This window comes from Salmo salar, chromosome 02 (genome assembly GCF_965601325.2).
Source record: "Salmo salar chromosome 02, fSalSal1, whole genome shotgun sequence".
In the NCBI taxonomy this organism is placed as follows: domain Eukaryota; kingdom Metazoa; phylum Chordata; class Actinopteri; order Salmoniformes; family Salmonidae; genus Salmo; species Salmo salar.
In genome coordinates, this window is record NC_138292.1 from 84,983,032 (window position 1) to 85,009,570 (window position 26,539).

Consider the following 26,539-nt stretch of genomic DNA (forward strand, 5'->3'; position numbering starts at 1 on the left):
AACAGTGAGAGACAGAATAACAACAAAAAAATCCAGAAAAACGCATGTTAGAAATGTTAGAAATTGATTTGCATTTTAATGAGGGAAATTTGACCCCCTCTCAATCAGAAAGATTTCTGGCTCCCAGGTGTCTTTTATACAGGTAACGAGCTGAGATTAGGAGCACACTCTTAAAGGGAGTGTAAGATCCATGCAAGATCTCACCTTGTGGAGTTGCACTGATCATGAGAACGGTGAGGAATCAGCCCAGAACTACACGGGAGTGTCTTGTCAATGATCTCAAGGCAGCTGGGACCATAGTCACCAAGAAAACAATTGGTAACACACAACGCCGTGAAGGACTGAAATCCTGCAGCGCCCGCAAGGTCCCCCTGCTCCAGAAAGCACATATACATGCCCGTCTGAAGTTTGACAATGAACATCTGAATGATTCAGAGGACAACTGGGTGAAAGTGTTGTGGTCAGATGACTACAACACAAATGGAGCTCTTTGACATCAACTCAACTCGCCGTGTTTGGAGGAGGAGGAATGCTGCCTATGACCCCAATAACACCATCTCCACCGTCAAACATGGAGATGGAAACATTATGCTTTGGGGGTCAAATACTTATTTCCCTCATTAAAATGCAAATCAATTTATGACATTTTTGACATGCGTTGTTCTGGATTTTTTTGTTGTTATTCCGTCTCTCACTGTTCAAATAAACCTACCATTAAAATTATAGACTGATCATTTCTTTGTCAGTGGGCAAACATACAAAATAAGCAGGGGCTCAAATACTTTTTTCCCTCACTGTATGTACATTATGAATTAATGCTAGAATAGTAATTGTTTACACAGCACACTTTATAGAGACAAAATAAGACAGAAAGCAAAATCAAATACTGTGAAACCAGAGAAATCTGTCTCTCTGTGCTTGATTTCTCTGTTTTCACTGTATTTGACCTGTCAGGTGGATGGATTATCTTAGCAAAGGAGAAAATGTTTTTTTATGACATTGTTGGCCAGAATAAACAATGCAGTGAATATTTTTCTAAACTGCGTTACCCACTCCAATCAGCAGATGACGTTGAGAGATTCAGGTGACTGCTTCTTGGGTGACGCATAATCTAGTGGACGGGACTTCAACAACAAAGCTGCTTATTTAACCACTTCGGTATCTTGCTAGCCAACAGAAAAGCGAAACATTGAAGCGCTTTAGCCCATTTTGGATATATTACTCTGTGTTTTAAACACAATTCTGTTTACGTATCTAGTAACGTTAGTTAACTTAAACGTATTTGACAATTTGTTGAAATTGATAGTCAAACTAGCACTAAGCTAGTCGCTAATGCTAACATCCCCGAACATGAGCTCAGTAAGCTTCTCCTCTGGTAAAGAAGAGGAGGTCTGTTGGACGGAGAAAGAAGCTCTGGGGCTGAACATTGTCGTGAAAGAGGAAGAGGGGGATATTACAGTGAAAGGAGAGGAAGGGGCTTTCAAAATGATAAAAGAGGAAGAAGAGGAGGAGGATGTTACAGTGAAAGAGGAGAAAGAAACGTTTGGCGTGAAAGAGGAAGAGTGGATAGAGACTGTTATTGTGGAAGAGGAGGATGTAGAAGCTTTCAGAATTAAAAAGGAGGAAGAGGAGGATATCACATTGAAAGAACCGTTTGGAGTGAAAGAAGAGGAGGAGGTAGAAGCTTTCAGGATCAAAAAGGAAGAAGAGGAGGAGGATATTATATTGAAAAAAGAGGAAGAGCCTTCTAGAGTGAAAGAGGATGAGGAAAGAGAGGAGGAGGAGACTGAACAAGATCTGATGATCACCAGTGAGTATATCTGCTTTTATCAAAATAAAAGTCCTGCACTTGTGCCATATGTGCACAAAAAAGTAATAACTTTTATTTTGAAAGCAGAGAGAAAGTGGGTCTGGAACGTTTGGAAAGTCTGTTTTAATAATACGTTCCGTTAGCTATTTTGTCTCAAATTCTTCCCGTTTGAAAGACCAATCGTCCAGCTCACCAACTCAGTAAGTTAAAATGTAATTTTATTTCACTTCTGGCTTCTGACTGTTCAGTTTTTTTGTGCAACGCAATTGCGAGCAACGCTGGTGTAAATACACCAGCATTGCTAAAAGCAGCTACAGTGAGAACCGTCTTTAAAACAGGGGCACCAACACTGCAGTTGTTCAACTAATGTGTCGTTTTGAAGAGTTATTCAACTGAAATCCTACACTTGAATGTGTTGTTCAGTACTGTAAAAAAAATGTTAAAGGGGCAATCTGCCTTTGGTACATGCTTTTTTAAAACTTTTACATTAACGAAGTGGCTGCGTTTCCAGATTCTCTTGGAGCCTCTTACAGATAGCTAGAACAACCAAATCTTCTGCTTCTACTCTTCAGTAGAGTAGAGTTCCGTAGAGTTCAGTTCAGTAGAGTAGAGCTCAGTAGAGTAGAGTTCAGTAGAGTAGAGTAGAGCTCAGTAGAGTAGAGTAGAGTTCAGTAGAGTAGAGCTCAGTAGAGTTCAGTAGAGTAGAGCTCAGTAGAGTTCAGTAGAGTAGAGTAGAGCTCAGTAGAGTAGAGTAGAGTTCAGTAGAGTAGAGCTTAGTAGAGTTTAGTATAGTGCAGTAAAGTACAGTGAAGTAAAATACAGTAAATTAAACAGGTACTCTAGTGTGCTCTGCTATACTGTATTTCAACGTCCATGGATGTCTGGTGTCCGTCGGTGCTCAGTGGGTGAGAGGGCTGGTTACATTAAATGGAAATAAAAGGCTTGATTTTTTTTTTTTGGTAACAGAATGATAACTTTTATTCACTAAATAATTCATAAACACAATCGAATATCAGTTAAAACACTATGTTATTGTTTGGTCTACTTTTACTTGTTACTTATGTGAACTTATATTATCCACCCTCCTCAAAATATTTTAATGATATGTTTGTTTTTAGTGACAAAATGACAAGGCACTGCCACTACTTTCTTAAAGACGTGCTCCGGAACTTTGGTGACTACTAAGCGTTTTCTAAACCTTCCTCTTTGAGCCGGATGTGTCGATGTGTAGTTCATACATGCATAATCTATGAGAAGAATCAATATCTTACCTCAATTAGCCACGAAAATTCCTAGTTTAAAAGTGACAGTTGTGCTGCGCCATTTTCCCTACATTTCCCCCCACGTGGGCCAGCCCCCTAGCAATTCAAGTTCAACAAATGAGCTTCAGCCCCCCCCACCATATGAGTGATGGCTAGCAAAAGGCTCATCATGCACCCACAGCAGAGCAAAAAGAGAGTAATATCGTGGTGCACAAATCTACATGTGACGTAGTACGTGATTTTCATGGACCACTTTTGGCTAGTGAGCACTACTTTAAGAAAAAAGTATTCAAAAGTAAAGGAGAATATCTTTAAACGTACATAAGGAAAATAAAGTATCTGAAACTAAGTATAATAGTTGGCAGGGGAATTTACTTCAACATGATTGTTTTGATGCAGCCTGTTTCCAATACCTTTTCAGGCTGTTTCCAATCCCTTTTCAACTTGTTTCCAATCCCTTTTCAACTTGTTTCCAATCCCTTTTCAGCTAGTTTCCAATCCCTTTTCAGACTGTTTCTAATCCCTTTTCAGACTGTTTCTAATCCCTTTTCAGACTGTTTCTAATCCCTTGTTTGAATCCCTTTTCAGTCTGAATCCCTTTTCAGACTGTTTCTAATCCCTTTTCAGACTGTTTCCAATCCATTTTCAGACTGTTTCTAAGACCCTTTCTACATCTGTTTATTTCTGGTAGATATTTTTGAAGACTGTTTTGATGCAGGCCTATTTCTAATACCGTTTCAAACTAATTCTGGTAGATGTTTTATAAGGCTGTTTGACCAGAAATGTTTGCTTATGCCACAAATGATTTGCATAACAACAGTGAAGTTCAATAGTGTTTTCAATTAGTGTTTATTCAGGTCTCTCTGTTTAAATAAACCTTCCGTTTGTCTTTGGCAGGAGAAAGATCAGACTCAGAGGAACCAGAGCCAGAGACGTCCAAACCAGCAAAACGACACGACTGCTCCCACTGCGGGAAGAGTTTTACCAAGTTAGGGAACCTGAAAAGACATGAGAGAACGCACACTGGAGCAAAGCCTCATCACTGCTCCCAGTGTGGGAAGAGTTTTACCCAGTTAGGGAACCTAAAAATACATGAGAGAATACACACAGGAGAGAAGCCTTACGAATGCTCTCAGTGTGGAATGAGTTTTACCAAGTTAGGGTACCTGAAATCACATGAGAGAACACACACAGGAGAGAAGCCTTTCCACTGCTCACTGTGCGGAAAGAGTTTCACAGAGTTAGGCAACATGAAAAGGCATGAGCGGACACACACAGGCGAGAAGCCTCATCACTGTTCTCAGTGTGGAAAGACTTTTACCGAGTTAGGGAGCCTGAAAATACACAAGAGAATACACACAGGGGAGAAGCCTTTCCACTGCTCCCTTTGTGGAAAGAGTTTTACCGAGTTAAGCAACCTGAAAAAACATGAGCGGACACACACGGGAGATAAGCCTTTCCACTGCTCCCTGTGTGGAAAGAGTTTTACAGAGTTAGGGAGTCTAAAAATGCACAAGAGAATACACACAGGTGAGAAGCCTCATCACTGTTCTCAGTGTGGAAAGAGTTTTACCAAGTTAGGGAACCTGAAAATGCATGAGAGAATACACACAGGAGAGAAGCCTTACCAATGCTCCCTGTGCGTAAAGAGTTTTACCTCATTAAGGCAATTGAAAGAACATGAAAGAATCCACACCATAGAGAAACGTTAGCAATGCTCCTAGTGTGAAGTCATATTTATTTACTCAGTTTTATGTACTTTTTGTGCTCCCTGAAAATTGAGACCTGCCACTTTGCCACATTGTTAATTCCTTGCCTTTTCTCAGTGATATAATGACACTGTATTTTAAACCTACAATATGTAACTTTTTGGGCAAACCTGACACACATTCACACAGAAATATGAGTTATAGATCTGTTAGTCTCATTGAAAGAAAGTCCAAGAAGCTGTAGATCTGTTCCATGTGCGCAATTTCTATGCTTCCCTGTTCTGAAGTTTAGTTTTTGTTTCTTTTACTTTAGGTTTTGTACACCAGCTTCAAAACAGCTGAACAATATTGGGTTGTGTAAAATATATTTCACAGTGGTTTAGATGGTACAATGATTCTCTACACAATGACTGCTTGTTTTGTCACAAGCTGAAATTAGGTGAACTGCTAGAATTTAGGAGCCAGGAAATGGTGGAGCGATTTCTGCATAGTTTATCTTTAAGTTGATATGAGTGTGAATACATTGAAGCAGCATATCAACTTGACATCATGTTTTAGGTTACACTGGGGAGTAGAATAATATTTTACCGTGGCTAATTATGTATATAACTTATTATTTCACATGGGGGAGATTTGGGAAGCTAAAAGACTAGCTTGCTTGCTGTCAACTAGCTGCTGTCAGAATAACCCACAGCCTACTGGCACAAAACGAGGTAAGAACAAAACAAACCATTCATTACAAATAACTATTATTTAAATATGCAGTTGGTTTTCTTTCAAATTAGCTTCCAGTGGTGAATGATGGGCTTCTGAGTGGCGCAGTAGAATAAGGCACTGCATCTCAGTGCTAGAGGCGTCACTACAGACATCCTGGTTCGATTCCAGGCTGTATCACAGCGGTCTAAGGCACTGCATCTCAGTGCTAGAGGTGTCACAACAGACACCCTGGTTCGATTCCAGGCTGTATCACAGAGCTCTAAGCCACTGCATCTCAGTGCTAGAGGCTTCACTACAATCCCTGGTTCCATTCCAGGCTGTATCACAGTGGTCTAAGTCACTGCATCTCAGCGCTAGAGGCGTCACTACAGACCATGGTTCGATTCCAGTCTGTATCACAACCGGCCGTGATTGGGAATCCCTTAGGGCGGCACACAAATGGCCCAGCGTCGTCCAGGTTTGGTCGGTGTGGGCCGTCGTTGTAAATAAGAATTTGTTCTTCACTGACTTGCCTAGTTAAATAAAGGTTAAATATAAAAAATTATGGCTCAAGTGATTCTTCTTTTCCTCAAAAGGTGAAGACAACAACATGGAAATCTCTGCTGTCGCCCTCTAGTGAGTCTAGAAATGCGTTGACCGGTGTGTTACAGTATCATTACCAAAAGGTTGTTGGTCTGTTGCTCCAAAAATTCAACTCCAACCAAGCACATGCACTTAGATCTTGGCACGTGAAGCTTGTAGCTTTAGTGACTACCCCGGCTCATACCTGGCTGGAAACATGGGACCCGCTTCGCAAAACACACGTGACCGTCCTCCCTCAAGCGTCTTTACCGGTCGCACCACTCAAAAAGCAATTGCTGCGCAAACATGGACACTTAAGGCTGTGATACATACTCTCTGTAAAGAAATGATAATTTTCCAACTCTGGCTTTGTGTGTGCGTGTGAGTGTGTCATTCCTCGAGCACTACAGATAATCAAGTGCTATCTGTTATTTTCTGCATTGGTGGCTCACTGATTATTTGTATCTTGCAGAGTGACTTTAAGGCAATAGTATGTTCACATCTAACAGTGTGACTTTAAAGGGGAAATTTGCTACATCCAACTTCAAACTTTTAAATGAATGATATATTACCCTTTGACTCGTTATGCCTAATGAGCTTAGTTCAACTGTCGTACCCCATCAGAACCCAACATATAAGCCTGTTTAACTCCAGTTTTTTTTACCAAAACAGGGGTGGGGTACGCCTTGTTATTGTTTGAACAGCAGATTGCCCCTGTAAAGTAATAGTATGCTCTCATCTAGATAAAAACTCTGGAGGTGAAAAAGAACAAAAAACAGAGGATGTTTTAACACATTACCTTTTATAAAAGGGTTTATTAATAACAGGGTTTATTATAACAGGGTTTATCACAACAGGGTTTATTAATAACAGGGTTTATTATAACAGGGTTTATCACAACAGGGTTTACTATGACAGGGTTTATCACTAACAGGGTTTATTATAACAGGGTTTATCACAACAGGGTTTACTATGACAGGGTTTATTATAACATGGTTTATCATAACAGGGTTTACTATGACAGGGTTTATTATAACCCATTATGATAACCCTTATCATAATGTACATATTCATATTCAGCTTCTACATCTGCGTAGAGGAAATTATCTGTAAGAAGTAACAGAAAACTGGTTATTTACCAATTACTTGTTTACATTGTTTTGCCAGAATGTTTTGTTCAACTGCGTTACCCACTCCAGTCAGCAGATGGCGATGTGAGGGTTTCAGGTGATTCCTCATGCGTGACGTATAATCTAGTGGACGGGACGTTTCTTCAGCAACAATTTAGTCACCTCGGTAGCCAAAATTAAAAACGAAACATCGAAGCTCTTTATGCCATTTTTGTGTATATTAACCTGTGTTTTAAACACACTGTTTGTGTATTTACTAGTTACTCCATTTACGTTATTAGCTAGCTGGATAAATAACACTAAGCTAGTCGCTAATGCTAACTAGCTAGCTAGCTAAGGTCTTCGACCATGAGTTCACGAAGCTACTCTCCTCCTGCTACAGAAGAGGAGGTCTGCTGGACGGAGAAAGAATCTCTCGTGAAAGAGGAGAATGAAGAAGAGGCTGTCACAGTTAAAAAAGAAGTAGAGGTTAAGGCTGTTACAGTGAAAGAGGAGGAAGACGTTACAGTGAAAGAAGAGGAAGAAGCACTCAGAGTGAAACAGGAGGATGTTACTGTGAAAGAAGAGTGCAAGAAAGAGGAGGAGATGACTGTCGCGGTGAAAGAAAAAGAAGACGTTTTTGTAGTGAAGGAGGAGGCAGATAATACTGTCACATTAGAAGAAGAGAAGACAGGAGATCTGGTTAATACTAGTAAGTAGTATTTTAAAAACGGCACAAAGTCTGCAGTTGTTGAACTATGTGGTGTTAAAGGGTCATTCTCCTGAAGCTATGTATTTCAATATGTTGTTTTGTGCCATTTTGTCACCAACAAAACGTCACAATGGATCAAATGTATCCTATTATATTAGATTTACTTTTCAGACTTTTCTACACTAGACTTGGTTTCCAGCTGTTGTACAGCTTGTATTGGTGTCAGGTTATTAAGAGAACTGATCTGGATTAAACCTCATAGGGAGACTATTTTATCATGTGGAGGTTTCGTTCAGGGTGATATTCATTAGTGCACACTGTAGCAAAAGGGTTTTGCATCGGGAATCAAAAACAAGGTTTTCTTATGGGACAAGTTCCACTAAGGGAACGGGGGAGACCTAGTCAGTTGTACAACTGAATGCATTCAACTGCAATGTGTCTTCCGCATTTTTTTAATTTTTTTTAAAATATATTTCACCTTTATTTAACCAGGTAGGCAAGTTGAGAACAAGTTCTCATTTACAATTGCGACCTGGCCAAGATAAAGCAAAGCAGTTCGACACATATAACAACACAGAGTTACACATGGAGTAAAACAAACATACAGTCAATAATACAGTAGAAAAATAAGTCTATATACAAAGTGAGCAAATGAGGTGAGATAAGGGAGGTAAAGGCAAAAAAGGCCATGGTGGCAAAGTAAATACAATATAGCAAGTAAAACACTGGAATGGTAGATTTACAGTGGAAGAAAGTGCAAGTAGAAATAGAAATAATGGGGTGCAAAGGTGCAAATAAACAAATAAATACAGTAGGGGAAGAGGTAGTTGTTTTGGCTAAATTATAGATGGGCTATGTACAGGTGCAGTAATCTGTGAGCTGCTCTGACAGCTGGTGCTTAAAGCTAGTGAGGGAGATAAGTGTTTCCACTTTCAGAGATTTTTGTAGTTCGTTCCAGTCATTGGCAGCAGAGAACTGGAAGGAGAGGCGGCCGAAGGAGGAATTGGCTTTGGGGGTGACCAGACAGATATACCTGCTGGAACGATTGCTATAGGTGGGTGCTGCTATGGTGACCAGCGAGCTGAGATAAGGGGGGACTTTACCTAGCAGGGTCTTGTAGATGACCTGGAGCCAGTGGGTTTGGCGACAGGTATGAAGCGAGGTCCAGCCAACGAGAGCGTACAGGTTGCAGTGGTGGGTAGTATATGGGGCTTTGGTGACAAAACGGATGGCACTGTGATAGACTGCATCCAATTTATTGAGTAGGGTATTGGAGGCTATTTTGTAAATGACATCGCCGAAGTCGAGGATCGGTAGGATGGTCAGGTTTACAAGGGTATGTTAGGCAGCATGAGTGAAGGATGCTTTGTTGCAAAATAGGAAGCCAATTCTAGATTTAACTTTGGATTGGAGATGTTTGATGTGAGTCTGGAAGGAGAGTTTACAGTCTAGCCAGACACCTATGTATTTATAGTTGTCCACATATTCTAAGTCAGAACTGTCCAGAGTAGTGATGCTGGACGGGCGGGCGGGTGCGGGCAGCGATAGGTTGAAGAGCATACATTTCGTTTTACTAGCGTTTAAGAGCAGTTGGAGGCCACGGAAGGAGTGTTGTATGGCATTGAAGCTTGTTTGGAGGTTTGTTAACACAATGTCCAAAGAAGGGCCAGATGTATGCAGAATGGTGTCGTCTGCGTAGAGGTGGATCAGAGACTCACCAGCAGCAAGAGCGACATCATTGATGTATACAGAGAAGAGAGTCGGCCCAAGAATTGAACCCTGTGGCACCCCCATAGAGACTGACAGATTTTTACCTTGTCAGCTCGAGGATTTTCAATCCAGCAACCCTTCGGTTACTGGCCTAACACTTCTACCCCCCAAGCTACCTGCTAGTCGTCTCTCTTCATTTTGGCCTGTTTTCTCATGCTAGTGAAGGGAAGTTACATGCAGCTATGTAGGCAAGCCTGTACAGCGTATCAAACAAGCTATATGTAGCCTGTACAGCGTATCAAACAAGCTAAATGTAGCCTGTACAGCGTATCAAACAAGCTATATGTAGCCTGTACAGCGTATCAAACAAGCTATATGTAGCCTGTACAGCGTATCAAACAATCTATATGTAGCCTGTACAGCGTATCAAACAAGCTATATGTAGCCTGTACAGCGTATCAAACAAGCTATATGTAGCCTGTACAGCGTATCAAACAAGTGTGTCCCAGACAGGCAGTTAGAGATTTAATTTTTTCAAGTTCATAACTTTGCATTCTCCTCAAACAATAGCATGGTATTCTTTCACTGTAATAGCTACTGTAAATTGGACAGTGCAGTTAGATTAACAAGAATTTAATCTTTCTGCCAATATCAGATATGTCTATGTCCTGGGAAAGGTTCTTGTTACTTACAACCTCATGCTAATCACATTAGCCTACGTTAGTTCAACCGTCCAGAGGGGGGATACTGATAATGTTAATGCTCTTTTTCCATCATCATTGCAAACAGGACGTAGACTGGCTAAATGGCAGCTAGACTCCTGGCTAACTGCTAGCTAGACTCCTGGCTAAATGGCAGCTAGACTCCTGGCTAAATGGCAGCAAGACTCCTGGCTAACTGCTAGCTAGACTCCTGGCTAACTGCTAGCTAGACTCCTGGCTAACTGCTAGCTAGACTCCTGGCTAAATGGCAGCTAGACTCCTGGCTAAATGGCAGCTAGACTCCTGGCTAACTGCTAGCTAGACTCCTGGCTAACTGCTAGCTAGACTCCTGGCTAAATGCTAGCTAGACTCCAGGCTAAATGCTAGCTAGACTCCTGGCTAAATGCTAGCTAGACTCCTGGCTAAATGGCAGCTAGACTCCTGGCTAAATGGCAGCTAGACTCCTGGCTAAATGGCAGCTAGACTCCTGGCTAAATGGCAGGTAGACTTCTGGCTAAATAGCAGCTAGACTTCTGGCTAAATGGCAGCATAACTATAAAGATTACATCATCACACAAAACGCAGATTATTTTTTGACCCAATGCATTATGTACACAGCGTCTTGTGTGTGCTACGGCAATATCTGTTACAACAGACATATTAGGTTGTAGCTTCCAAAATATATATATATTTTTGGAATGTTTGTTCAAATCGCATGAGGGTTTTTATTTCAGCTGTTCAGAAAATACAGTATCAGGTAGAAACATCATTTTTAAATGTAATTTAATCTTTATTTAACTAGGCAAGTCAGTTAAGAACAAATTCTTATTTACAATGACGGCCTATGAACAGTTGGTTAACTGCCTTGTTCATGGGCAGAACGACAGATTTTTACCTTGTCAGCTCGGGGATTCGATCTAGCAACCTTTCGGTTACTGGCTCAATGCTCTAACCACTAGGCTACCTGCCGATCATCATATTGATCAAATTGGTTGAGAGTTCAGAAGAGGGTAAAGAGAGAAACATAAATGTGTGTTATTTATAACATGGGCAGAACGTGATTTGGATACTTAGTTTTAACAAATACATTTTCAGGGGGGCGGGGCGGCGGTGAAAACTCTGTATTTGTAGCCTCTGCCTAAACTAAATACTCTGTTTGTCTTTGGCAGGAGAGAGACCAGACTCAAAGGAAACAGAGCCAGAGATGTCCAAACCAGCAAGACGAAACCCCTGTTCCCACCTCAGGAAGAGTTTTACCAAGTTAGGGATCCTAAAGATTCATAAGAGAATACACTCTGGAGAGAAGCCTCACCACTGCTCCCACTGCGGGAAGAGTTTTACCCAGTTAGGGAGTCTGAAAAGACATAAGAAAACGTACACGGGGAGAAGCCATATCACTGCTCTCAATGTGTCTTTGGAGTGAAAGAGGAGGAGGAGGTGACTGTCACAGTGAAAGAAGAGGAAGATGTTTTTGGAGTTGAGGAAGGAGTGATTACTGTCACATTAGAAGAAGAAGAGGAGGGGACTGGAGATTTGATTAACACCAGTGAGTTCTATCTTAAACAGGGGCACAAACTCTGCTGTTGTTGAACCGATGTCTCTGAATATCTCTGTCTGTAGTGCTTTAACCTGTCTAAATACTGGAGAGAGCAAAAAAAATAATAATTACATGATTTGTGCTCTACATGACGTGATAAAACATGATTTGTTTTTCAAATCTCAATGGTGTCTTTACGTCCTTAGTTTTTTAGTTATAAGGTAAGACAGACTGATCTGATTGAAATCTCTATGATGTGATTAGGTCCTTCATATTTTAGCTATAAGGTAAGACAGACTGATCTGATTGAAATCTCTATGGTGTGATTAGGTCCTTCATATTTTAGCTATAAGGTAAGACAGACTGATCTGATTGAAATATCTATGATACCACATCATATAACCTGTTATTACCACCAACTCATGTCTGATTTCAGGACATTTGGGTGAAATCTTGGCTTTCATTTTCTTTTCAAAATGATAAAGGGGAATCAAGACAACGAAGGATCATTTTGATTTGGATTAAAGGACCACTGCAGTCAAAAACATAATTTGTCTGTGTTTTTATCTTTATTTCCACACGGAGGTGAGAATAATATTGTGAAATGGTGAAAAGGATGATAATGCCATTTGTGTGTAAGAACTGTTTGAAAAGACTGCCTGAAATTTCAGCCTGTTTTAGTGGGCTTGAGTTTTAGCCTGCCTGGTGACATCAGGGATGTGATATGTGAGATTTGTGTTTGTTTTGATTCATCTTGTTGGTCTCCATTGGACAGTTTAGATTGAGTTGAAGGGAGGTGATATGTGAGAGTTGTTAGCTTTGATTCATCTTGTTGTGTTAGCTTTGATTCATCTTGTTCTGTTAGCTTTGATTCATCTTGTTGTGTTAGCTTTGATTCACGGGTGCGTTCTCTTGTCGTTAGCTTTGATTCATCTTGTTCTGTTAGCTTTGATTCATCTTGTTCTGTTAGCTTTGATTCATCTTGTTGTGTTAGCTTTGACCCGTTCGAGCTGCTTCGCTTGTGTGTTAGCTTTGATTCATCTTGTTGTGTTAGCTTTGATTCATCTTGTTGTGTTAGCTTTGATTCATCTTGTTCTGTTAGCTGTGCACGCGTTGCGACGTCGTGTGTTGCTGTTCAGTTAGCTTTGATTCATCTTGTTCTGTTAGCTTTGATTCATCTTGTTGTTTTAGCTTTGATTCATCTTGTTGTTTTAGCTTTGATTCATCTTGTTCTGTTAGCTGTGATTCATCTTGTTCTGTTAGCTTTGATTCATCTTGTTGTTTTAGCTTTGATTCATCTTGTTCTGTTAGCTGTGATTCATCTTGTTCGTGTTAGCTTTGATTCATCTTGTTCTGTTAGCTTTGATTCATCTTGTTGTTTTAGCTTTGATTCATCTTGTCGTTTTAGCTTTGATTCATCTTGTCGTTTTAGCTTTGATTCATCTTGTTGTGTTGGCTTTGATTCACCTTGTTGTGTTAGCTTTGATTCATCTCGTCGTTTTAGCTTTGATTCATCTTGTCGTTTTAGCTTTGATTCATCTTGTTGTGTTGGCTTTGATTCACCTTGTTGTGTTGGCTTTGATTCATCTTGTTGGTCTCCATTGGACAGTTTAGATTGAGTGGGGGGTGAAGGGAGGGCTGATCACGCGGTGCTGCACGGGACGCCTGTCGTTAGCTTTGCACGCGGCCCGCGTAGCTTTGATTCATCTTGTCGTGTTAGCTTTGATTCATCTTGTCGTGTTAGCTTTGATTCATCTTGCTGTGCTGTTCATCGGGAGCTTTGATTCATCTTGTTGTTTTAGCTTTGATCTCGGTGCTTGCCGTTCTGTTAGCTTTGATTCATCTTGTTCTGTTAGCTTTGATTCATCTTGTTGTGTTAGCTTTGATTCATCTTGTCGTTTTAGCTTTGATTCACGCGTGCTTGCCTGTCGTTTTAGCTTTGATTCGTCTTGTTCTGTTAGCTTTGATTCATCTTGTCGTGTTAGCTTTGATTCATCGTGTTCTGTTAGCTTTGATTCATCTTTCTTGTGTTAGCTTTGATTCATCTTGTTCTGTTAGCTTTGATTCATCTTGTTCTGTTAGCTTTGATTCATCTTGTCGTGTTAGCTTTGATTCATCTTGTTGTGTTAGCTTTGATTCATCTTGTTCTGTTAGCTTTGAGTCACCTTGTGTTTATTGTATTAATATTATTATGTTGTATTAAATTGTTGTATTAAATTGTGTTCATGTTCAACAGGGCTCCCTTGTAAATGAGATGACCCCTGGTCTTAATGGTGACCCACCCTTTTATGAATAAAAGTTCAATAAAAACAAATATGAGTTAATAGACCAATAAGAAAGAGTTCTAAACCTCTCTGCCAGTAATAGCTAGTTTTCCATTTTCCCCTTCCCCACTCAGACCACTCCCAGACACTCATAGATACATTCTTGTTTGAGAAATTGCTCTTTCACTAAGAAGTTCATTTTTGTTCATTTTTTTAAACATTTTAATTTAAAACAATCACAGTAAGGTACTTCACTGTTACCCAGAAATGATTTGAAATTGAGATAAAACAGCTGCATTGGACCTTTAAACAATAAAAAAAATAAATAATAACATCAGGTTATTGAGTGATCTAGTCTGGATTAAACCAGCGAGAAGGCCAGTTTTATCATGTGGAGGTTTCATTTAGGGTCGTATTTCTCCAAACATTTTGCAACTCAAAATGAAAAAAATGCATCTTTATACATACAATCCTGTTCTCTGTTTAACTAGATACTCTGTTTGTTTTGGCAGGAGAGAGACCAGACTCTCCCTCTGACAGCGGGAAGAGTCCTTCAGGGGAACCAGACCAGGAGACCCCAAAACCAGTGAGACCACACCAGTGTTCCCACTGTGGAAAGAGTTTTAAGTGGGTATATTAAGAACATGAAAGAATACACACGGGAGAAAAGGAGAAAAGCCGTTCCAATATTCCCAGTGTGGAAAGAAATCTACCCAGTTAAGGAGCCAGAAAATACATGAGAGAATACACTCTGGAGAGGAGCCTCACAAATGCACTCAATGTGGAAAGACGTTTAACCGGTTAGGTAATCTGAAGTCACATGAGCGAACACACACTAGAGAGAAGCCTTACAACTGTTCCCAGTGTGAAAATGTATTTTTCTCATCAGGAGACCTGATAAAGCATGAAAGAACACACTCAAAAAAGAGGCCCAACCAATGTTCCCAGTGTGGAAAAAGATTTACTCGGCTAGGGAACCTGAAATCACACGAGAGAGCACATTCTTTAGAGAGGGCTTACCAATGCTCTCAGTGTGGAAAGAGGTTTATCAAGTCATCACATCTGAAAGATCATAAGAGAATACACACAGGAGAAAAACCATTCCAATGCTTCCAGTGTGTAAAGAGTTTTAGCCAGGTAGGGAACCTGAACATTCATGAGATGTCACACACTGGAGAAAAACCTTTCCAATGCTGTCAGTGTGGGAAAAGCTTTACCCACTTAGGTCACCTGAAAACACACGAGAGGACACACACAGGAAAGAAGCCTTTCCAATGCTCGCAGTGTGAAAAGAGTTTTAGCCAGTTAGGGAACCTGAAAAGGCATGAGATGTCACACACTGGAGAAAAACCTTTCCAGTGCTTCCAGTGTTGCAAGAGTTTTACTCGTTTAGGGACCCTGAAAATTCATAAGAGAATACACTCTGGAGAGAAGCTTTACCATTGCTCCCACTGTGGATTTAAATTTACCTGGTTAAGCCAACTAAAAGAGGATGAAAGAATCCACACCTGAGAGAAACGTTATAAAGTCACATTTTATTTGTCACGTTCTACAGGTGTTGTAGATCTTCCCATGAAATACTGACTTACCAACCCTTAACCAACAATGCACAGTTTTTAAAAAGTAAGAAAATGTTGCTAAATAAACTAAAGGAAAAATAATAACACAAAATAACAAGGCTATATACAAGAGTACCAGTACTGAGTCAATATGTAGGGGTACAAGGAAGTTGTGGTAATTGTGGTAATATGCACATATAGGTAGAGGTAAAGTGACTATGGATAGATAGATAAACAGAGTAGCAGCAGCATATGTGAAGGAATGTGAATGTGTGTGTGGCGTCAATATGTGTTTTGTTTGTGTCCATGTGTGTTGGAGTGTCAGTGCAGTATGTGTGAGTGTGTGGTTATAGTCCAGTGTGTGGGTAGAGTCCAGTGTGTGGGTAGAGTCCAGTGTGTGGTTATAGTCCAGTGTGTGGTTATAGTCCAGTGTGTGGGTAGAGTCCAGTGTGTGGTTATAGTCCAGTGTGTGGGTAGAGTCCAGTGTGTGGTTATAGTCCAGTGTGTGGGTAGAGTCCAGTGTGCGGGTAGAGTCCAGTGTGCGGGTAGAGTCCAGTGTGCGGGTAGAGTCCAGTGTGCGGGTAGAGTCCAGTGTGTGGGTAGAGTCCAGTGTGTGGGTATAGTCCAGTGTGTGGGTAGAGTACATCCAGCCTGTGGAAGAGAGTCAGTGTAGAGTAATATGACTAAAATAGGAGGGTCAATGCCAATAGTAATTTGATTAAACTCCCAGACTCAAAATTCAATGTGCATGTTTTTATTTTATTTCAACACATGGACTGAATATGGAGTATGACAGTTTTAATGTATACGCTCTGTGATAAATGGTCCTTTTTTAAACTCTGGCTGTGTCTGTACATGTGTATCTGTACGTCATAGGAGGTTGGTGGCACCTTAATTGAGGAGGATGGGCTTATAGTAATGACTGGAGTGGAATCGGTGGAATGGTATCAAATACATCCAACACATGGTTTCCAGGTGTTTCCAGGTGTTTCCAGGTGTTGATGCCATTCCATTTGCTTCATTCCAGACATTATTATGAGCCGTCCTCCCATCATCAGCCTCCTGTGCTTTGTGTGTCATTGCTGGAGCACTACAGAGGGGTGATGGAGCACATAGAGGGGTGATGGAGCACATAGAGGAGTTTGGAACCTCCTGGAACACTACAGAGGAGAGATGGAGCACTACAGAGGGGTGATGGAACACATAGAGGAGTTTGGAACCTCCTGGAACCCTACAGAGGGGTGATGGAACACAGAGGAGTTTAGAAGTTCCTGGAGCACTACAGAGGGGTGATGGAGCACTACAGAGGGGTGATGGAACACAGAGGAGTTTGGAAGCTCCTGGAACACTACAGAGGGGTGATGGAACACATAGAGGCGTTTGGAAGCTCCTGGAACACTACAGAGCGGTGATGGAGCACATAGAGGCGTTTGGAACCTCCTGGAACACTACAGAGGAGAGATGGAGCACTACAGAGGGGTGATGGAACACATAGAGGAGTTTGGAAGCTCCTGGAACACTACAGAGGGGTGATGGAGCACATAGAGGAGTTTGGAATCTCCTGGAGCACTACAGAGGGCTGATGGAACACTACAGAAGGGTGATGGAACACAGAGGAGTTTGGAAGTTCCTGGAACACTACAGAGGGGTGATGGAACACATAGAGGTGTTTGGAAGCTCCTGGAACACTAAAGAGGGGTGATGGAGCACACAGAGGAGTTTGGAATCTCCTGGAGCACTACAGAGGGCTGGTGGAACACTACAGAAGGGTGATGGAACACAGAGGGGGGATGGAACACAGAGGAGTTTGGAAGCTCACTCTGGTCAACTCTGAGTTGAAGTCGCGTAACCATTAACACAAAGGTGGCTCAACTTTAAACTATCGCCTGCACTGGTCAGTTAAGCAAGAGGTGGGGAGTATGGGATATAGGAGAGAGGAAGTTTTTTCGAGTAGATACGGTTTGGTTATACGGATCTGAACGCAGTAGATATGGTTTGGTTATATAGGTCTGAACGCAGTAGATATGGTTTGGTTATACGGGTCTGAACGCAGTAGATGTGGTTTGGTTATACAGGTCTGAACGCAGTAGATATAGTTTGGTTATACAGGTCTGAACGCAGTAGATATGGTTTGGTTATACAGGTCTGAACGCAGTAGATATGGTTTGGTTATACGGGTCTGAACGCAGTAGCTGTGGTTTGGTTATACGGGTCTGGACGCAGTAGATATGGTTTGGTTATACGGGTCTGGACGCAGTAGATATGGTTTGGTTATACGGGTCTGGACGCAGTAGATATGGTTTGGTTATACAGGTCTGACCGCAGTAGATATGGTTTGGTTATACAGGTCTGAACGCAGTAGATATGGTTTGGTTATACAGGTCTGAACGCAGTAGATATGGTTTGGTTATACGGGTCTGAACGCAGTAGATATGGTTTGGTTATACAGGTCTGAACGCAGTAGATATGGTTTGGTTATACAGGTCTGAACGCCACGTTGTGGATGATAGGGAGACAGGAAACAGGTCTGTGGGGATGAGAGTTTAGTGGAGGAAAACGGTGGCGTGTGTGTTGATATTTTGTGAACTGTGATGTAGATAGGAAGAGACTGGACAGGTTGGGGTTTGGGTGGGGTAGTGGAGGGAGGTTAGTGGTGTCTAGGGCTTTATTAGAGAGGCTAGTTGGGGTTTGGGTGGTGTAGTGGAGGGAGGGAAGTGGTGTCTAGGGCTTTATTAGAGAGGCTAGTTGGGGTTTGGGTGGTGTAGTGGAGGGAGGGACATGGTGTCAAGGGCTTTAGAGGGTTAGAGAGGCTAGTTGGGGTTAGGGTGGTGTAGTGGAGGGAGGGAAGTGGTGTCTAGGGCTTTATTAGAGAGGCTAGTTGGGGTTTGGGTGGTGTAGTGGAGGGAGGGAAGTGGTGTCTAGAGCTTTAGAGGGTGTCTAGGGCTTTAGAGGAATATACAGTATATATATTCTACAAACCCTACTGAGTATTCTCTACAATACTTTTGCTGCGGCACCCGCAATATGTTTTGCTTTATAAAGACAATACGAAATATGGCCATTTATGTGTGGCCATTTATTTGACCTTGGAACATGGTTTAAAACCCATATTTAATGCAGATGTTACAAATGTTACAAATATAAATAATTGTTAATGTTTAGACAATTACTTATCATATAATTAATAAATACAGGCCATTGACACCTTTCCACTATTACGTGTGGGACATTTATTTAGAAAATCTTCCAGAATTCCGTGACCCGGAAGTACTTTTTTTGTGTTGCTAACGGGACGCTGATCTTGTTATCAACCACGGTAGCTTGCTAGCCAATATAGCTAAAACTTTACACTTTCGGTGTGTATTGGCCACTGTTTTAAACACACTTGTGTCGTATAGCTAGCTAATTGTCGCATTTAATGTAATTTTACGTTGCTAGTAGTCAACTAGCTGTCTGGTTAAATTAGCAGTAGCACTTGACTTGTCATTAATGCTAACTAGCTAGCTAACATCCCCGACCATGAGCTCTCTAGACTACTCTCCCCCTGCTAAAGAAGAGGTCTGCTGGACGGTGAAAGAGGAGAAGGAAGAGGAGGCTGTCACCGTCAAAAGAGAAGTAGCGGGTGAGGCTGTTACAGTTAAACAAGAAGTAGAGGATGAGGCTGTTACAGTGAAAGAAGAGGAAGCTTTCAGAGTGAAACAGGAGGAAGCGAAAGCGCAGGATGCAGATGTTGGAGTGGAGGGGGAGATCACTGGACATCTGATTAACACCAGTAAGTACCATCTTAAAAACAATTCTGCAGTTGTTGAACTAATGTCTGCTTTTTAAAAGAGCGTTCTACACTTGACTATGTTGCTCTGTACTTTAGGAATTGTTAAAGCTACAAAAAGAATGGGGTCAACCAACAAAACGTTAATGGATTAAATTACATTACATTATATTGTTCCAAATCTCTTTCTGTAGTGCTTTGCTCAGTCTTTACTCTATACTCGACAACCCATGAGTAAATTATATATTTTTGAAAACATGTTTTGAAGCGCTACAATCATTAGTGTTTTTATCATCTCAATGGGGTCATTAGGTCCTTCATTGTTTTAATATAAGGTAAGACAGACTGATCTGATTTAAAATATCTATGATACCACATCATATAACCTGTTATTACCACCAACTCATGTCTGATTTGCAAATGATGAAGAAAACCGAATCAAGACGAGGATTATTTTGATCTGGATGAAATGTTGTAAAAGGAACTGGCCACCAGTTATTTAATTGAAGCATCAAGGCACGACAACCTGTGGATTATGGTGAGTAACACTAAGGGCTGTTCTTAGGCATGTTGCGAAGCGGAGTGCCGGGAAACAGCCCTAAACACCGTGTTATTCATGATCATTTACAGGTTTGAGTAAAATGGTTATTATTATCTGGCATGGGATAAGAATGTCTATTTCTTTCTTCCAGTGGAGATTAGTTGATGAATTACCTGGCTGGGCTGTGGGACAGTGGAGATTCAGTTGATGAATTACATGGCTGGGCTGTGGGACAGTGGAGATTCAGTTGATGAATTACATGGCTGGGCTGTGGGACAGTGGAGATTCAGTTGATGCATTACCTGGCTGGGCTGTGGGACAGTGGAGATACAGTTGATGAATTACCTGGCTGGGCTGTGGGACAGTGGAGATACAGTTGATGCATTACCTGGCTGGGCTGTGGGACAGTGGAGATTCAGTTGATGCATTACCTGGCTGGGCTGTGGGACAGTGGAGATTCAGTTGATGCATTACCTGGCTGGGCTGTGGGACAGTGGAGATTCAGTTGATGAATTACCTGGCTGGGCTGTGGGACAGTGGAGATACAGTTGATGAATTACCTTGCTGGTAGGGTTGCACATTTTGGGGAAAATTCAGAGGGGGAAACTTTCTGTGGGAATTAATGGGAATATATGGGAATTAACTGGAATATATGAAAATTAATATTAATACCATTTAAATGTAGATGTCTTTTTGCATTTGATATAGTTACCATATCATATGGAGACAGAAACATAAACCTTTTACCTTATCATAAGTAGACATAATTGTAAATTATTAAATCCTTCCAAAATAAAAAATAAAAACTATTTAGTTACGAATTGAACTTTAATTAAATGAGTTGACTCTTCACATGGGATGATTTCACTGAAGAACAAAAGAAAGGGAATATTGAATGATCCCCAATGATCCATCGCATCTCCCAAAAACGTTTTCAACATACATCTTAGAAATGATAGTCTAGAAACTAAAGCTTTGCTTGTCTTCCTCTCAGGCTTCCATGTCTTCTCCCTGGACCTCCTCAATGTCCACCTCTTGAACATCAGACTCTCAGGCCTCATCTTCACTGTCACTTTCCAACCTTGTTGAGGATGGCTCGTTGTCAGGCTCAAAAAGCCTCAAATTTGCCCGGATGGCCACCAATTTTTCAACCCTTGTATTGGTCAGCCTGTTGCGCGCTTTGGTGTGTGTTCCCAAACAAGGACCAGTTGTGCTCTGAGGCGGTTGATGTTGGTGGGATTAGGAGGGTGGTCGAGGCAACAGGGGAAAGAGTCTCAGATCCACAAAGTCCCTTCCACCAGGTGGCTGATGAGATATGTTAGCATGACTGCCATATTGCATCTCCATCCCAAAGCCCTTGCTTGGAAGTGTACTTCGCCAGACTGCCAAGAACCTTGTCCTCATCCAGGCCAAGGTGGTGAGACACGGTAGTGATGACACCATAGGCCTTGTTGATCTCTGCACCAGGCAGGATGCTCTTGCCAGCATACTTGGGTCCAACATGTACGCTGCGGCGTGTATGGGCTTCAGGCAGTTTCCTCTGCTTGGAGCAACAGTGAAGTGGGCAGGGCAGTACGGATTTCTTCTCTTACATCTGCAAGCAGTCTGAACATCAGACAGGATGGCATTGTCTCCCTCAATCTGTGCAATGGCTACTGCTATAGGTTTCAGGAGTTTCAGGCTGCTTACCACTCTCTCCAAAAATACATCATCCAGGAGGATCCTCTTGATGGGGCTGTCCATATCGGCAGACTGTGATATGGTCATTTCTTGGAGAGACTCCTTCCCCTCCAGGAGACTGTCAAACATGATGACAACACCAACCCAATGGGTGTTGCTGGGCAGCTTCAATGTGGTGCTCTTATTCTTCTCACTTTGCTTGGTGAGGTAGATTGCTGCTATAACTTGATGACCCTTCACATACCTAACCATTTCCATGGCTCTCTTGTAGAGTGTATCCATTGTTTTCAGTGCCATGATGTCTTTGAGGAGCAGATTCAATGCATGAGCAGCACAGCCAATGGGTGTGATGTGAGGGTAGGACTCCTCCACTTTAGACCAAGCAGCCTTCATGTTCGCAGCATTGTCTGTCACCAGGGCAAATACCTTCTGTGGTCCAAGGTCATTGATGACTTCCTTCAGCTCATCTGCAATGTAGAGACCGGTGTGTCTGTTGTCCCTTGTGTCTGTGCTCTTGTAGAATACTGGTTGAGGGGTGGAGATGTAGTTAATTATTCCTTGCCCACGAACATTCGACCACCCATCAGAGATGATTGCAATACAGTCTGCTTTCTCTATGATTTGCTTGACCTTCACTTGAACTCTACATCCAGTAAATGAGTAGAAAAAGCATGGCTGGTTGGAGGGGTGTATGCTGGGCGAAGAACATTCAGAAATCTCTTCCAATACACATTGCCTGTGAGCATCAGAGAACCAGTTGCATACACAGCTCGAGCAAGACATTCATCGGCATTTCTGACTACATTCCTACATTGAGTCAAAAAAACTTCTGATTCCAGGAGGACCATGAGCTGTTGCTATCGATAAGGTGTCTGATTCAACATTTTCACCTCGAATAGAAGTAGAGGGACTTTTGTCAGAGGTTGCTTGTTGTGAGCGCTGAGGGAACTTTATGCACTTGGCCAGATGATTTTGCGTCATTGTTGCATTCTTCACATATGATTTGGCGCAGTATTTGCAAATGTACACGGCTTTTCCTTTTACATTAGCTGCAGTGAAATGTCTGCACACATCAGATGGTGCCCGTGGCATTTTCCTGTATAGATTAGAAAAAATGTGTAAAAAAAAAAAAAAAAAAGATATATACAATTCCATGTACAGATAAGTAGTTAAGCAGTTAGATTAAACAACTCCTTTGTAAGATAAATGTTTTAAAATGAAACATGTATGGATACAGGTGAGTTAACACTCCTCAGTTAGCAGGCTCAAGCAAGCTAAAACCCACATGGTAGCAAAAACTAACTAGCAGAAATTAACAAGTTAAAAATTATTTAAACACACTTTGCTGTAGGCTACTATTTACTAGTTACCAAAAAATCATGTATGTCATATACAATATATTCACCCCACCCAGTATTGTAATCAAAACTTACCAGAAAGCATGTAGTCCTTGGCTCAGACAGTGTAGTAGTGTTGGTTCAATAGCATCTCATTAGTGTGCAAGATCTTGAGAATCATCTGTACATGTGATGGAAGAATGCTGTGCATGCAGAGGGTTGCAATTCCATTGAATTGGGGATAGTTTAACCAAAATATGCCACAAGACCTAGAATTGCCTTATGTGTATCCCACAAAAAAAAGGTTCACTGTTATAAGCTAACTTTTTTTGATGAATTTAAGCGAAATTCCCAGGCTTAACTTCCCATGAAAAATTTCCGGAAAGTTTCCGACCCTTTGCAACCCTACTGGCTGGGCTGTGGGACAGTGGAGATTTTTTTGATGAATTACCTTGCTGGGCTGTGGGACAGTGGATGTACATGGATAATTCAAATGGAACTGTTATTTATTATCGTAAATAACTAACACCTGTCAACCAATCAGCACCCAGGATCCAAACTAATGATTTTATATTGAAGGATCTAGTCTGGATTAAACCTCATAGGAAGACAGTTTAATCATGTGGAGATTTTATTCAGGTCTCGCTGTTTAACCAAATACTCTGTTTTTTCTTTGACAGGAGCGATATCAGACTGTCACTCTGACAGAGGAAAGAGTCCTTCAGGAGAACCAGATCCAGAGACGTCCAAACCAGTGAGGCGACACCACTGCTCACAGTGTGGAAAGATATTTTTCAGGTTAAAGCACCTGAAAGAACATAAGAGAACGCACACAGGGGAGAAGCCTTATCATTGCTCCCAGTGTGGAATGGGTTTTGGACACTTAGGGTATCTAAAAGTGCATGAAAGAACACACACTGTAGAGAGGCCTTTTCAATGCTCTCAGTGTGGCCAGAGATTTGTCCAGTCATCACATCTGAAAGAGCATGAGAGAACACACACCGGAGATAAGCCTTTCCAATGTTCTCAATGTAAAAAGAGTTATAACAAGTTAGGGAACCTGAAAATGCATGCGAGAATACACACAGGAGAGAAGCCTTTCCACTGCTCCCTGTGTGAAAAGAGTTTTACCTATTTAGGGATACTGAAAAAGCATGAAATGACACACACACGAGAGAAGCCATTCCAATGCTCCCAATGTGGAAAAAGTTTGACAGAACACACACAGGAGGGGAGAAGACCTAACGTTGTTAAGACCAGTTAAATCTCCGGAATAACCACCTCCAAAATTATTAACACTCTTGATAAAGATGTGTTTAAGATCAACAATACAAGTACTGAGCTGAATATTGTATGCTGACATTTTTTGGGGAAATTGTGTTTTATACAAATACAATTGCTCAGAGAAAAATATTTTGTTTAACAAAAAAAAAAAACTTTAGCTTTCATTTATTGGCACCCGTAAAGATTCTTGTTTATTAAATAAAATAAAAAATGAAATCTACATTAACATTGTGATGGGACATTTTTCTCTCTGTGTATCAGATTGTGTGTTTAGATTAATGCTGCTCTGTAATTACATGTCTTGGTTTGGTTCATGCGAGTGACTGACTGATTGTACACACTGATTGTAGATGGGAGTAAACCATAAGCAATTTAGCAGTACGGCCCAGAACATTGTTCTGTGGGACAAAAGGAGTATCTCAGCCTCGTGAGGTATCAGTCACATGCAGGAACCAACGTTAATAATGAATAATGTAAATCTTGCTGATATGACTTGATTGTATAGCAGTATATAAGGACTGAAAGGGAACGCCCTTTTCATCAAGCTTGGATTGAGTTTGTGAACCTCTCCGGGCCGTGATAATAAAGAGTGATTTGTTTAAAATTGACTTCAGGCGTCCCTGGTGTTGAATTTCCACCACAACATTAAACTCTTTTTTTTATAGTTCATGTCTTCCTGTGTCACTGGGGTATAAAAGATATGTAACGCATGTAAAAATTAATCTGCCATCACATTGACATGTGATGGCCTTCCCTGTAGCTCAGTTGGTAGAGCATGGTGTTTGCAACACCAGGGTTGTGGGTTCGATTCCCACGGGGGGCCAGCACAGAAAAAAAAAAAAAAAAAATGTATGAAATGTATGCATTCACTACTGTAAGTCGCTCTGGATAAGAGCGTCTGCTAAATGATGTAAATGTAAATGAGTCGTTTAGCAGATGCTCTTATCCAGAGCCACTTACAGTAGTGAGTGCATGGGGAAGGGCAAATAGCTCAAACGAAAAGAGACAAACGTTTGTTGACCTTCATAAATCAGGCAATGTGCAAAAAACAATAGCTAGGGCAATAATGAAGAAGTTTAAAACCACTGGAACAGTGGTAAACTTGCCTGGTAGAGGACACAAGTGTATCTTATCTCCACACACACTGAGGAGGATGGTTCAGGAAGGGCCATAGTTGAAGAATTCCAGAAGTTGGTCATCTTGGGGTCACCAAGTCTCTGAATCTCCCATTAGAATTAGAATTCCAGAACTTGGTCATCTTGGGGTCTCTGAATCTCCCATTAGAATTAGAATTCCAGAACTTGGTCATCTTGGGGTCTCTGAATCTCCAATTAGATGCCACCTACATGCCAGTAGGCTCTTGAGGGGTTGCCAGAAAAAAAACAGCCTTTAGTGAGAGTAACCAACACATGTAAACACCTGGAGCTAAACAGCGTTGGAGCCAGTGGTGGGTTTGGCCCTTGGATTGGAAAAAGGTAATATGGTGATATGAAACAAAGATGGAGGTCTTTGGCTAGACACACTAGCGGTAGGTTTGGCATCGAAAGATATATGAACGAGCAGTAAAGAACCTCATATCTACTGTAAAATATGGTAGGGGATATTTGATGTTACGGGGCTGTTCCGCTTCCACTGGTCCTAAGGCCTTTGTTACGGTCAACAGCATCATGAATTCTACCAAGTACCAGGAAATGTTTGGCCAAAATCTGGTTTCCTCTGACAGGAGGCTGAAACTTGGCTTCAAATGGATCATCCAGATAGACAATTTTTATTTTATTTAACTAGGCAAGTCAGTTAAGAACAAATTCTTATTTATAATGATGGCTTTGGAACAGTGGGTTAACTGCCTTGTTCAGGGGCAGAACGACAGATTTTTATCTTGTCAGCTCAGGGATTCGATCTAGCAACGCCCTAACCGCTAGGCTGCCTGCCGCCCCAAGCACACATCAAAATCCACATAGAAATGGTTCATTGACTACAAACCAACATTTTGCAATGGCCATCTCAGTCTCCGTAACGAACCCCATTGAGAACCTGTGGTTTGAATTGAAGAGGGCAGTCCATAAGCGCAGACGGACGGATATCAAGGATCTGGGTGGAGTCTGTATGGAGGCATGGTCTAAGATCCATCTACAATCTCATGAAACATTTATTATAATTCAAAGAAAAAGGCTTAGTGCCGTTATTCTCGCAAGGGGAGGTGCCCATAATATTGATGATGATGGTTGTCATTAGCATCATCGCTAACAGCTACACATAGTGGTAGAAAAACGCACA

The 26,539-nt window shown here is 41.4% G+C and overlaps 1 protein-coding gene and 1 non-coding gene across 2 annotated transcripts; both read left to right on the forward strand.

Annotated features, from left to right (window-relative positions):
* The first annotated feature begins 1,139 nt into the window (after positions 1–1,139).
* LOC145862683 (uncharacterized) lies at positions 1,140–6,178 on the forward strand. The gene is made up of 2 exons (XM_082967809.1): positions 1,140–1,810; positions 3,970–6,178. Exons 1-2 carry the CDS (start codon positions 1,333–1,335, stop codon positions 4,782–4,784), a joined length of 1,293 nt encoding a protein of 430 aa, XP_082823935.1. The 5' UTR covers positions 1,140–1,332; the 3' UTR covers positions 4,785–6,178.
* A 12,749-nt stretch (positions 6,179–18,927) lies between these two features.
* Positions 18,928–24,870, forward strand: LOC106564011 (uncharacterized). Its single transcript, XR_014382260.1, has 2 exons — positions 18,928–19,423; positions 23,659–24,870. It is a non-coding gene; the product is annotated as an uncharacterized LOC106564011 (transcript).
* Positions 24,871–26,539: the final 1,669 nt, after the last annotated feature.

What these genes read in the sequence shown, in the direction of transcription:
- LOC145862683 (XM_082967809.1), top strand. Translation starts at nt 1,333, where the DNA reads ATGCTAACATCCCCGAACATGAGCTCAGTAAGCTTCTCCTCTGGTAAA. An exon ending in ACAAGATCTGATGATCACCA is followed by an intron (nt 1,811 to 3,969) that starts GTGAGTATATCT and finishes TGTCTTTGGCAG; the next exon opens with GAGAAAGATCAGACTCAGAG.